This window comes from Lepidochelys kempii, chromosome 2 (genome assembly GCF_965140285.1).
Source record: "Lepidochelys kempii isolate rLepKem1 chromosome 2, rLepKem1.hap1, whole genome shotgun sequence".
Taxonomy (NCBI): domain Eukaryota; kingdom Metazoa; phylum Chordata; order Testudines; family Cheloniidae; genus Lepidochelys; species Lepidochelys kempii.
The window spans coordinates 80,100,280-80,114,913 of record NC_136381.1 but is presented as its reverse complement, the minus strand read 5'-3'; the positions used below and the strand labels follow the sequence as shown (position 1 = coordinate 80,114,913).

The 14,634-nt window shown below is 41.4% G+C and overlaps 1 protein-coding gene across 1 annotated transcript in view; it reads left to right on the top strand.

Annotated features, from left to right (window-relative positions):
* TAF4B (TATA-box binding protein associated factor 4b) overlaps positions 1 to 14,634 on the top strand; it is a 124,927-nt gene that overhangs the window by 63,057 nt on the left and 47,236 nt on the right. The window contains exons 12-13 of the mRNA XM_073331341.2: positions 3,528 to 3,653; positions 4,852 to 4,908. Coding sequence (XP_073187442.1) covers positions 3,528 to 3,653; positions 4,852 to 4,908 — 183 coding nt within the window. The remainder of the gene's footprint in view (positions 1 to 3,527; positions 3,654 to 4,851; positions 4,909 to 14,634) is intronic.

Genomic DNA, 14,634 nt, shown 5'->3' with positions numbered 1-14,634 from the left:
CTAATAACCATTAGAACATTCTGCAGCCTGCTCTGCCTAAATGACAGGGGTGGCCCTTATTATGTGCAGTTCAATGCTCCCTCCACTTAGTGATCCCTTTTTTTTGGTGTGTTTTTGGACTGAGCTAGAAAGAACTATCTACTCCTCAAGAGGTCTCTATTTTTTCTTTGTTCCCCCGATTTGGGGGGAATTCTTGGTAGGAGTTGGCATACTAAACCACACCTGCTTTAGTCAGAGTTCCCATTCATTCATAACAGCACGGTAATTGAGTAAGAAAACAGGAAGTCATACTTGCTTTTGAACTTGCTGCCAGGTATTTTCCCACTGAAGACATGCCTCATAATCCTCTATAATCTAGCTGCTGCAGAGACACTTCATTAGAGTATGTGGAAATAACTTTATGTATACGGATACATGTAAAATTAAGGTAAAATATTTACAGAGTTATATACACTTTAGCCAACATATTAGACTAATGTGCACCAATGCCCTTTTAAGACTTCATGCATTGCCAAAAAAAAAAAGTGGGAAGGGAATTGATGGTTTCAGTTGGGGGATGAACTGTAAAAATCCCATGTATGTAAGCTTAAATTCTAAAGTGCAGTTCTAGTCTGAAAACATTCTTGGAGTGTCACTTGGGGGGATTCTGTGTTTGCCTTTCAATTACTTCCAGGGCAAACATGCTCAGTTTTAAAACAAAAGGACATTTTTTTGAACTGCCAGCCATGCAAACTCAACCTGACATATGAATCCAGCTTTCTGTCTTATGATATGCAATAATAGATTATGCAGACCAGATTGTACCCTCAGTTACACCTGTGCATCTCAGTGTCTTTGCTGGAATTGCACAGGTGTAGCTCAGGGCACAGTTTAATCCTGTATTGGAAATTTAACAATTATGTTAGCCCATGACTGTGAACAGAATCTTGCTCTCACGTAGCGGTATTGGTTCTGCAGTATGAACAGGAGTAAAATATATAGTTTTATCACTGTAAAACAAGTGTATATGATGCCAAATGTTCACAGGGAGCAGATCTGTTGAGTTAACATGTTCAGTTTTTACATATTCCATATTTAACTGAAATTTAAAACTAAACAATTGAAAAAATAGTTCCTGCCTTACTTCAAAGACCTAATTTTGGAGTCCTGTTTCCTCTGTGAAAGTTGAGGATGATGCTGTTACCTATTGAAGTGGTGTAAGAAATCTCTATTCCCTGCACCACTAACGCTTTAAATCTTGCATTTGGGAACTTCAGATTGCATGTCTGACATTCCAGACTGGTAAAAGGTCTTAAGTATTTTAACTTCACACAGCCTCTTTACCTGCCATTCAAAGCAATACTGCAACATGGTGGATTCTAGGTTGCTACTTCAAAACAAATTCTACTAATATACCAATACTTACTTTCAGGATAGTGCACGTCCTGTGGGGAATGGTACAAGACCTAGAACCATAGCAAAACTGAATAGGGCAGAGGAGAAAGGGATTCAAGGGTGTACCTTAGGATTTCTGACTTTGATTGCAAGCTCTTTGGGGGGCAGGAACTGTTACCTTGTGTTTCTAGGATGCCTCACACAGTGGGAGCCTGGTCTCTGATTGGGCTCCTGGGGCAATACCATAATATAAAGAACTCTTAGAAGGGGGCTCAAGCTGCATATAAGGGGAAGAGAAAACTATTGGTTAAGAATTCTGCATTAGTAGAGGGTTGAGTCATGCAGATTTTAAGATATCTTTGTGCCCACTAGTTCTATACTTTTTCCATTTTAAGTTGTTGTTTGGCACTGGATTCTTTCTGTGGAATGTGTAAACTAAAATGCTAAAGATGGAACTTAAACCAGTTACTGCTCACATGTTTGAGTTTATCCTTGCCCCATAAACTTATTGTGTATGCTGTAAAGTATTTGGGGGTACTCTTTTGAAAGACACCATATACAAAAGAATGTGGTATGGTGGTATAGCTTCATCCTGCCCCAAGTGATTTTGTAGCTCAACAATGATGATTAAAATACAAAGCCAATCCCAAAATATTTGCCTAACAAGACTACATCATAAACACACCACAGGGGATAACATTAGGGGCAGGGGCAGCCTGCGGAAAGAAGGGGTGAATGTTCCAGGAACCATGTGAGAAAAGGACAAAAAGACAAGAACAGATCTGTAGTAGGAGTATTTTTAAAAAAAGAACATGGGAATGGGTTGGGCTGGGCTGGGCTAGTGGCAACTTAAAGTGGTGAGGGAGGAGAAAAGGATGACATAGGTCCCAAGGTTTCAGTTTCTCTGAGATAAGAGGAAAAAGTGTACCACCAGTAAGAGGAGACACTCAAGTAACTTACCTAGAACAAATGAAAAAGTCCACTTTGGTCTTGTCTACATATTTTCTGGATCGTACATGGCATATTAAATATAAAATTTAAAGAATTAGAGCAAAAATATAATGAAAATAGCCTTCCATACCCTGCATATTTAAATTAGGTTTTACCTTTTTATATCTAGAAAGGATAAAAGTATGTTCCATTCAAAGAACTCAAGGAGAGGAGCAATGATGGTGTTTACCATTAGTGTACACTAAGGGTCCTCAAAAAGAAAAGGAGTACTTGTGACTAACACGGCTGCTACTCTGAAACCTGTCACTAAGGTCCCTTACTTAGAGCCCTGCGCGGATAGAAATTTGTATCCACATCCTAGCCGCAATCCACAAAAATGATCTGCAGATATCTGCCTGTGAAGATACATATGGATATAAAGCAGATATCCATGTATTTGCAGACTCTACCTATACTCCCTTTCACGCACAAATGTACCCTAGTTACCGTTCGCATTAATGGGAACTGTTAATCCACCAAGGTGAAAATATATTCCTAAAACTATAATGAACAGTGCTAATGTGCACTCATTCTCAATCTAAGTATCTTTTAGCTGGTTCTGGAAAAAATTTAGTCCCCTCTTCCATCCCCTTTGGAAATACCAGTAAGGCTTAATTCACATTCTGGAATGACTAGCTGAAACAATGCTGCAACATTTAAATTATTATATTTTGCCAGCAGCGTGAAATATAGTTCCTATTTCTATGATGGTTTTCTTAAGTAGGTGGTAAAAATGGATCTCATGTATCCTAGTTGTATAACATTTTGACTTTTTTTAAAAAAAAAGTTTGCTCAGTAAGAAAATGTTTTGTATGTGTGGTTTTTCCCCCTTAGGTGTAAACTGGCAGTTTCAAATCACATATATCTAAAACCTAAGTTTGTCAGACAGTGAATAGGGAGTCAAATGGAGGTACTGGATGCTAATGGCAGATGGCTGTTAAGTAGATGAATAGACAGACCTCAAGGAAGATACTATAATTGGAGAGGAGACATGCAAATAGATTCTCTTGTAAGCAGAATTGTATGGAAAGTACTTACAATGATCAGCTTTGAAAAAGAGAATTTTGTACAATGCAGCTTCTTTCCAATAAGTTTTTATTTGACCTAGGATAGGTTTTTAGCAATGTATAAAAACTTGACCACCTCTAATAATTTCTTTGCAGGAGAGTAATAAATATATCATATCTAGTGACACCAGAGCACAACTTAGATTTCTTGAGAAACTGGATCACATGGAAAAACAGAGAAAGGATGAAGAGGAACGAGAAATGCTTTTACGAGCAGCCAAGGTAAGAAACATCTTATTGTTGGCCACCCAAAAAAATAACTGTCTTTTGAACACCAGACATTCAGTGATGCCTGTCTCATTATATTAAACTTCTCAATCTCTGATTTTGCTATTATAACATGTAAGTATATGTTAGCATGGCCTATGCCATGCAGAAAAGGTGTTCTTATTGGGTTTTTGCTTCTCTTAGAGATGGATGTTTAGCTCACGTGCAAGCCATGGGGTAAATCTCTGTTGCCATCTCCCTGCATATCTACTGTCCAGTCCACTAGGTCTCCATTTGTTTTTTTGGCGCTAAAAGTGAGGAGTCCTAATCTTCCAGAAATAAATGCAAAACCAAAATATGCTCATCAAACATAGTATGATGATTGTTGATACAGAAATAAAAATAAATCTTTATTCCTTAAAGTTGAAAGCTTGTTACTTAAAGGCCATGTTTTGGTGCATTCAGTCCTGCTGGTAAACATAAAACCATATTTATTCTGTATTCTTAATCTGACCTTCTGTCTTTGTTTCTGGATCCAATTTGCTTGCCTTTGTCAATATTCTACATGGTGCCTCGTCAAAATGTTTGTCCCCACTGTTTCTGCTGGTGCTCTAGAGGTGTGATGCTTGGCAAGCTGTGTGTGTTGCAATCCAGTCAGTCCAATATGTGACCCACTTCTGGCCTCTGCTCTATTGGTTAAAATTGTTGGCTGAGCATAAACAAAACATGTAAATGCTGCACTACTGAGTGTGACTGTATGGTCTTGGCTCAGTTTGATTAAGTGTGTGTGTTTGTTTTTTAAGAACTGATAAAAGTCTGGGGCCCATATTCTAGAATCACTTGGGTGGGTATGGAATCTTGATTTACAAGGATCTCACTGTACTTAAACAAGAACAATTGCTTCTTCTCTACTTCCTGTCCTTTTAAGTGTCTGCTGCTGACATGAACAACATCATGCCTAGACTGGACCTGACTGACAGCGTTAGCATCATTTTCAGTTTAAGCTTCCTCCAGGCTAGAACAGAGGCAGCCAGGCCCAGATGAAGAGGAGGGAGGCTTGGGGGAGGAGGGAGAAGCCAATCTGGATTGAGGCGTTCACCCCTGGAGCTAAGACATTCAATCACAAGAGAAAATTGTCACTTATTAAATATTTAACGGATGCTGCGGTGTTTAGATGCTAGTAATTTGTTAAATTTTTCTCTTCCTTTAATAGAGTCGTTCCAATAAAGAAGATCCAGAACAGCTGCGATTAAAGCAGAAAGCTAAAGAGGTAGGACTTTCAAGTTACCATGTTTGCCTTTGTGTTTTGAGGAAAGGTTGGCAGCCCTCCCCTGGCAATTAGGTCAGGGTTTATTTTGCTGTTGCATAGCATTTGCAGGGGCCTTGGGGAAGGACAGGAACTGCTGCAGGCAAGGGCAGTACTTTAAATGAGGTCAATGAATTATGAGCTCTTTTTACCATTTAATTTTCATAGTTTAGGCCTGTCTAGAAATGGTTCTTTGTAAACTACAGCCATACACTTAGTAGGAATATAATGTGGGATTAGAGGGGGAAAAAAAAGAAACTTTGAGATTTAGCATCTGGGACTGTACAATAGGCTACATTTTTCCAGGGTAATTGTTCGTTTTGTAAATCTGATACTGCTTATAATTCTTTGGCTGGGAGGCGGTACTGGGATTTAGTTTTAAATGGAAAACGCCTCTGGCTTTTAATTTTCTGGGCCCAGCAGTTTTCTGTTCTGGAATGGAGCCCTTGTTTCACACAGTTCATGTTTCGCTGCAGGGGTTTTAGTTTATAGCTTAGACTGGTTAAGCTTTTACTCCCAGAGGCCTCTGCATAGCAACTGTAGAAATCAACAAATAAGTTCATTTATGTCTGCAGCCTCCTCTCAGTAGCTGACTTTTTACATTTCCCAATATCCATTTCCTGACTCTTCTAGCCTGAGAGAAAAAAGCTCCACTAATTGGAGCTTATTTTAATTGAGCCTTAATATTGGATCTCACTGGAGTTGCCCCCAGAGCTACTGGGAACAGAATGAAATGAAAGTACCTAAGGTTGGGGGGAGGGGAGGGAGCGTGTGTGTGTGTGTGTGTGTGTGTGTGAAATTTTTCACTTGACCTACAGATTCTTTTCCCTGCTGAATAAATCATCAAGCCTGTTCACATTTCTGATTAAGGATCTGACAGCAGATGATAATAAAGACAATTGAGGTGTGAGACGTGTGATACAGAGCTGAAGAAATTGGTTTCTATAGTTACATGACTGATTTCATGCAATTTTTAAGGATCTTTGTGCTAAATGAGAGTGATTTTTCTGAGCAACCTTTTTCTTTAACTGTGCCTTTTGAACTATGAAATTTGTTGTTGCTTAACATTGCTGCACTTGGCTCCTAGGTGCCAGCAGCACTAGCAGGTTATTTATGAACGCTTTAAAGGTCCTTATTGTTTGGATTCATGTAGGAGCTGAGGCAAAACAAATGGAAATCCAGTAAAATAGTCCTAAAATCAATGTTCTGGATTTCCACCAAAGTAGAAAGAGAAATATATAAAATGAGAGAAGGGAGGAAGGGCAGAAGGGAGAACTTGCTTTTATTATGTGGGTTTTTTTCATCTTGTGCTAAAAATATTGTCAAGCTTACAATTTGCAAGTGGGAGTGTTGCCTAAATACTCTCTCCAAATTGATTCTCATGTCACTGAGATTGCAGCAAATGTACCTCTTCAAATGTTTGTGTGGTTGCATCCTGATTTCCATTATCTATCTTTTGTAGATAACTTCTAGCACATAGTGCTTTATTGGTTTTTAGGGAGACTTTAATGCAGCATTGCAACCTAAAGTACCCTGTATGTAAGAAATTTATATAGTTCCTGGCCTCCTTTCCTTCAAACAATGTTGTACAAGAACCTGTAAATCCTAAACTACAATAGGAAATTGGAATCTAAGAAATTAGATTGCATTATTAGTCCTAAATATTTTGTTAAGTCATTTTAGAGAGAGAACTGATCAGTAAACCAGCAAGAAGGCACGTTGGTGGAGAAGACACTCCACCTGAATTTAGTGTTCAGCCCTTCCTTAATTTGAGTTCATGTCCTTTAGACCTCTCCTTTGTATTAGTTTAAACAGCCTTTGTACCATCTGTCCCATATTTCCATCAAATTTGTACACCCCACTGAATGCTCCTTCTAATTACCTCTCCATCAAAAGAATCCAGGGATAGGTTTGCCTTTGAATAATAGAGATCTTTGCATCAGTATGTGATTCTCTTTGCCTGCTGCTCTATCATTTCAATGTCCTTTTAAAGAATGAGTTAAGTAGAGCTTCATAAGATTCCAAATGTAGCTTGCTAATGCAACCTAATGAGGTAGGATATTTTTCTCTTAACAGTTCCATTCTGGGGCTGAGAGTTGCATTGAGCCCAAATCCAACTGGTCCGTTCTGACACTTCTTCACTGAAAGCTTGAAGAGGGCTGAATGTTTGCATATATATTTTTTTTTTTTATGCAAACACAAATGGAATCTAAGAGCAGGGAGAAATCAACAAATATCCTATGGTACTGACAGGTTTTTTTTGTGGTAATTCAGGATTAAAATTTGAAAAGGCTCATTATCTCCAAGACAGCCTTTTTGCCTGTCAAACCCTGAGTGAAGCCTGACCCCAAACACATGAGCATCTGTGGGGCTGTGGGCAAGGATACTGTTGTTTCCAGGTCAGTCTTTCCAATAAGGAGAAGTCATGGTGGCTACCCAGAACTGTTCACAGCAGGAGCAATTCCTAGGTCTCTGGATCACAGATAACCATTAAAAAGCTGAAGTTTGTAATAGAAGGTGTCCTGCAGGAAAAAACCCTGCAGCATTGGAAGCCTTCAACATTCCTTTTAAGCAGTAAGAAGAGCAATGCCCCTCTGCCATGTACATTGGCCAAACCAGACAGTCTGTATGCAAAAGAATAAATGGACACAAATCTGACATCAGGAATTATAACACTCAAAAACCATTAGGAGAACACTTCAACCTCTCTGGCCACTCAGTAAAAGATTTAAAGGTGGCAATTTTGCAACAGAAAAGCTTCAGAAACAGACTCCAATGAGAAACTTCTGAGCTTGAATTCATATACAAACTAGATACCATTAACTTGGGTTTGAAACTATTTCCCCATGTTAAGTATCCTCACACCACCTTCTCAGCTGTCTAAATGGGCCATCTTGATTATCACTACAAAAGTTTTTTCTCCTGCTGATAATAGCTTATCTTAATTAGCCTCTTACTCCACCTTTTCATATTCTCTGTGTGTGTGTGTGTATATATATATCTTCTTACTATATGTGCCATTCTATGCATCCGATGAAGTGGGCTGTAGCCCACGAAAGCTTATGCTCAGATAAATTTGTTAGTCTCTAAGGTGCCACAAGTACTCCTTTTCTTTTTGCGGATACAGGCTAACACAGCTGCTACTCTGAAACCTTTTAAGCAGTGTTTCCTGAAGAGTGGGGTGCAAAAGACCAGCAGGGTGAGGAGGGGCAGGGAACAGACAGACCTTTCAATTGTTCTCCAGAGTTTCAGCTTTCAGTTAGGGCACCTTTTTTTTTTTTAAACTGTTGTGGAGGCAGAGACATCTTTTAAATTGGGAGCTCTTGCCAATGTTTCCAGAGAACCTGAAACAGTAGCACTGAGATGTGTACTGCCCTAAATTTCAAAGGGGAATGCTAACTTGGATGTCAGTGATTCTTTAAATGTCAAGTGTTTTAACTATTTACTGCTCATCCAAGCATGGAAGAAAGGAGGAAGGATCAAACCATGAAGAGCTACAAAATAAAAATGGAAGGGCGTAAAAAATACAGCTCAATTTCCTTCCATTAAAGGTCTAAACCGTGGGTGGTAAGCCTCTAACACACGAGGGATTTGAAAATGAGACTAGCCATGCAACCCATCCTGAAGGGGGGTTCAGTTTTCCCAAAGGTTGGTAAACCATTTGTAGAGGACTGGACTTAAGAACTTTGATTTTGGAAGCCTTAGAAATGGAGACATAATAAAAGACTTTGTCAAACAATTTAGACACATGGGCCAAGACTTTCAAAATGGCCAGTCACTTTGGGTACTTCAGTTTTTGATGCTTAACTTGAGGCACCTTAAGGAGCCCTATTTTTTTAAGGAAGTACTCAGCACCAGTCCAACTGAAAAATCACACTCTTTTTAATGTGACAGAAGTTGGGTACCCAAAATAGCTAGGTTTCAGAGTAGCAGCCGTGTTAGTCTGTATTCGCAAAAAGAAAAGGAGTACTTGTGGCACCTTAGAGAGTAACCAATTTATTTGAGCATAAGGTTTCGTGAGCTACAGCTCACTTCATCGGATGCATAAAGTGGAAAATACAGTGAGGAGATTTATATACACACAGACCATGAAAAAATGAGTGTTTATCATACACACTGTAAGGAGAGTGATCACTTAAGATGAGCTATTACCAGCAGGAGAGTGGGGTGGGGGGAGAGAAAACCTTTTGAAGTGATAATCAAGGTGGGCCATTTCCAGCACGTTTCCAGGAGTTAACAAGAATGTCTGAGGAAAGGGGGAGGGAAAGAGGAATAAACAAGGGGAAATAGTTTTACTTTGTATAATGACTCAACCACTCCCAGTCTCTATTCAAGCCTAAGTTAATTGTATCCAATTTACAAATTAATTCCAATTTAGCAGTCTCTCGTTGGAGTCTGTTTTCAAAGTTTTTTTGTTGAAGAATAGTCACTTTTAGATCAGAAATCGAGTGACCAGAGAGATTGAAGTGTTCTCCGACTGGTTTATAAATGTTATAATTCTTGACATCTGATTTGTGTCCATTTATTCTTTTACGTAGAGACTGTCCAGTTTGACCAATGTACATGGCAGAGGGGCATTGCTGGCACACGATGGCATATATCACATTGGTAGATGTGCAGGTGAACGAGCCTCTGATAGTGTGGCTGATGTTATTAGGCCCTGTGAGGCTGTCCCCTGAATAGATATGTGGGCATGGCATGGCCCCACAGTATGCCAACATTTTTATGGCTGACTTAGAACAACGCTTCCTCAGCTCTCGTCCTCTAATGCCCCTACTCTACTTGCGCTATATTGATGACATCTTCATCATTTGGACCCATGGAAAAGAAGCCCTTGAGGAATTCCACCATGATTTCAACAATTTCCATCCCACCATCAACCTCAGCCTGGACCAGTCCACACAAGAGACCACTTCCTGGACACTATTGTGCTAATAAGCGATGGTCACATAAACACCACTCTATATCGGAAACCTACTGACCGCTATTCCTACCTACATGCCTCCAGCTTTCACCCTGACCACACCACACGATCCATTGTCTACAGCCAAGCTCTACGATACAAATGCATTTGCTCCAACCCCTCAGACAGAGACAAACACCTACAAGATCTCTATCAAGCATTCTTACAACTACAATACCCACCTGCTGAAGTGAAGAAACAGATTGACAGAGCCAGAAGAGTACCCAGAAGTCACCTACTACAGGACAGGCCCAACAAAGAAAATAGCAGAATGCCACTAGCCGTCACCTTCAGCGCCCAACTAAAATCTCTCCAACGCATTAGCAAGGATCTACAACCTATCCTGAAGGACGGCCCATCGCTCTCTCAAATCTTGGGAGACAGGCCAGTCCTTGCCTACAGACAGCCCCCCAACCTGAAGCAAATACTCACCAGCAGCCACACAACAGAACCACTAACCCAGGAACCTATCCTTGCAACAAAGCCGTTTTGCCAGCTGTGCCCACATATATCTATTCAGGGGACACCATCATAAGGCCTAATCACACCAGCCACACTATCAGAGGATCATATCCCCCCCCCTCCACCCCCACCTCCCGTTCCTCAGACGTTCTTGTTAACTCCTGGAAATATGCTAGAAATGGCCCACCTTGATTATCACTTCAAAAGGTTTTCTCTCCCCCCACCCCACTTTCCTGCTGGTAATAGCTTATCTTAAGTGATCACTCTCCTTACAGTGTGTATGATAAACACCCATTTTTTCGTGGTCTGTGTATATAAATCTCCTCACTGTATTTTCCACTTTATGCATCCGATGAAGTAAGCTGTAGCTCACGAAAGCTTATGCTCAAATAAATTGGTTAGTCTCTAAGGTGTCACAAGTACTCCTTTTCTTTTTCCAAAATAGCTAGTCACTTTTGACCATCTTGGCCACAGTGTCTGTATTTCATAAATGACATGTCTCCTGTTATAAACAATGTATAAGTCTACAGTTTAGTGATGGGTATTTTTAGTAAGTCATGGACGGGTCATGGGCCATAAACAAATTTATGGCCCTGTGACCAGTCCATGACTTGTACTATATACCCCTGACTAAATCTTAGCTGGGGTGGAGGGGTGCTGCTCTGGCGGCCACTCCAGTAGCGGTTGGTGTGGTTGTCCCCGGGGCCAGCTGCTTGGGTGGCCCTGGGTCAGCCACACATCACAGAGCCCTAACAATGTATCATACTTCTGCTTTGCACTCTTCATTCATTAAACGCTACCCCTCCCATTTTTTCTCCTCTTACCACCCTCAATTCTGTCCTCCCCTTCTAGACAGTTGCATTGCAGCCTCCTCTTTGTTTTATATAATACCAACCTGCTGCCTTTCTGTAAACTTATACCTGCCATCTGCCCATTATTCTAGGGATTGCTAATTGTGGAGGGAGGGGGTGTGTCTTAACTTTTTTGTCACAGTGGTCTTGCACTTATTGGCGGATTTGCTCACCTTAGAGCTTCATGGCAGCCCTCAGTTTGGCCATTTTCGTCAACCCAGTGTCTGACCAGGAGTTGGGAGGTTTGGGGGATCCCGGGCCCGCCCTCTACTCCGGGTTCCAGCCCAGGACCCTGTGGAATGCGGCTGTCTAGAGTGCCTCCTGGAACAGCTGTGCGACAGCTACAACTCCCTGGGCTACTTCCCCATGGCCTCCTCCCAACACCTTCTTTATCCTCATCATAGGACCTTCCTCCTGGTGTCTGATAATGCTTGGACTCTTCAGTCCTCCAACAATATGCGTTCTCACTCTGAGCTCCTAGCACCGCTTGCTCCCAGCTCTTTACACGTGCACCACAAACTTTTTAAACCCAGGTGCCGTGATTAGCCTGCCTTAATTGATTCTAGCAGCTTCTTGATTTGCTGCAGGTGTTCTAATCAGCCTGTCTGTCTTAATCATCTCCAGAAAGTTCCTGTTTGTTCTTGAACCTTCCCTGTTACCTTACACAGGGAAAAGGGACCTACTTAGCCTGGGGCTAATATATCTGCCTTCTATTACTCTCCTGTAGCCAAGCGGCCCGACCCTGTCACAAGACATATAAATTCAGGGTTAGCGCTCATCCAACAGCTGGCTGCAACATTTTTGTAAAACTGTTTTATTGTAAGTGCATCCAGAGACTTGGGCAATGGACATATGCTTTTGTAAAGAGATTATAAATAATTTCCCTGATCTTTTCGGTCTAACCTCACTCCTCAATCTTCTGTACATTAACAGCCACCTATTTGCCCCTGTTCTGTCTACCTAGTCCACACTAAATTTGAATCTTTATTTACTTCCCTGCTTCACTCAAATCTGTCAGCAAATTATCACCTACAGAAAGTACGCATTCCTTTCTAGACTGCTATTGGGCACGCCTCAAGCTATTCCTTTATCCATTCAAGAATTTTGTGCTTTCTACTATACTTACTAACCTTCTATGTTAGTATTTTGTGTAATAGCATTCCCAAAGCTTGGGTAAATTGTTCATGGCTTTCCCTCTCATCTGTTATTTCAGGCTTATGGGATATAAACCTCCTTTTTGTGAATCTGTGATGCTTGTTCTTTGAACCTTAACATTCTAGTTATTTTCTGGCACTCCCCATTCTATTCTAGTTTAATTTTTTAGTTTAACTATTTAGTTTTCACTTTAGGGGGGGGAAAAAAGTTTATGTGCAAGTAACTTTGTATCTTCCCCAGATAGCGTATGTTCTTAAATATCAGTGTGCTGACTTGTCTCTAGTCCGCTAACGCCTTCTATTCCAGTATGACTTAAATAGATGTACTAGGAGTAGGAATATAATATGGGATGAGCAAGCATGAGCTGCACGTGAACGGAAAATTCCAGCGGATTTGTCGTATGTGGTGCTCATTGTGCATCTGAATCTAAAATAGCATCTTTCAAGCTTCCCTTTCTCTCACCTCTTTTCTGAAATCTTGTGTGTGCGCCATGGGACCTTGGAAACTGTATTTTTTTAATTCAGGGGTTCTGCTTTTAATAGTATGTCCCACATTTTAGTGTCTCGGGGGCCATCTCTCCGGCATTTGTGTTTGCATGGACTGTCTCCTCACCCTGTTTGGTTCAACCTAAAATCACTGTGGCAGCTACTGCACCTTTTTCAGAGAAATGGTGGTAGGAGAAGATCTAATTTATTTTAGCAGTTACTAATATTTGCATGTGTCATAGTTTCAAAACTAGTCTCACTGTATTTCCACTTCCCTTCTGGAGCTCTGTTCCTTTTATCCTCACCCCACCCCTTGCTCTACAGATACTCTGGTTATCTGTTCCCCTTCTACAGATTCATTCCTCCCATTTAAAAAAAAGGTTTCCCAGTTTCCTGATTATCTTCCCTGCTCCATGGTTTTCCTCTTCCCATGCACGTATTGCCCTGTTTTTTAGTTCTCTGTTCTTCCATGCATTCCTTTTCCCAGTGGTGACTCTAGTCCTCAAGGTAGCTCATATTTCCTCTTCACTGCCACCTCTTATGTAGTAGTAACCTGTGGAAGAGGCAGATAGGAGCTGGAAACAAGTTGAAGACATCACAATCATAGAATATCAGAGTTGGAAGGGACGTCAGGAGGTCACCTAGTCCCACCCCCTGCTCAAAGCAGGACCAATCCCCAACTAAATCATCCCACCCAGGGCTTTGTCAAGCCTGACCTTAAAAACCTCAAAGAAGGAGATTCCACCACCTCCCTAGGTAATGCATTCCAGTGCTTCACCACCCTCCTAGTGAAAATCTTTCTTAATATCCAACCAAAACCTCCCCCACTGCAACTTGAGACCATTACTCCTCGTTCTGTCATCTGCTACCACTGAGAACAGTCTAGAGCCATCCTCTTTGGAACCCCCTTTCAGGTAGTTGAAAGCAGCTATCAAATCCCGCCTCATTCTTCTCTTCTGCAGACTAAACAATCCCAGTTCCCTCAGCCTCTCCTCATAAGTCATGTGTTCCAGTCCCCTAATCATTTTTGTTGCCTTCCCCTGGACATTTTCCAGTTTTTCCACATCCTTCTTGTAATGTGGGGCCCAAAACTAGACACAGTACTCCAGATGAGGCCTCACCAATCTGAAATAGAGGGGAACCATCACGTCCCTCGATCTGCTGGCAGTGCCCCTACTTATATATCCCAAAATGCCATTGGCCTTCTTGGCAACAGCTGCACACTGTTGACTCCTATCCAGCTTCTCATCCACTGTAACCCCAAGGTCCTTTTCTGCAGAACTGCTGCCTAGCCATTCGGTCCCTAGTCTGTAGCGTGCATGGGATTCTTCCGTCCTAAGTGCAGGACTCTGCACTTGTCCTTGTTGAACCTCATTAGATTTCTTTTGGCCCAATCCTCTAATTTGTCTAGGTCCCTCTGTATCCTATCCCTACCCTCCAGCATATCTACCTCTCCTCCAGTTTAGTGTCATCTGCAGACTTGCCGAAGGTGCAATCCACACCATCCTCCAGAACATTAAGGAAGATGCTGAACAAAACTGGCCCCAGGACTGACCCTTGGGGCACTCCGCTTGATACCAACTGCCAACTAGGCATGGAGCCATTGATCACCACCCGTTCAGCCCAATGATCTAGCCAGCTTTCTATCCACCTTATAGTCCATTCATCCAGCCCATACTTCTTTAACTTGCTGGCAAGAATACTGTGGGAGACCATGTCAAAAGCTTTGCTAAAGTCAAGGAACAACACGTTCACTGCTTTCCCCTCATCCACA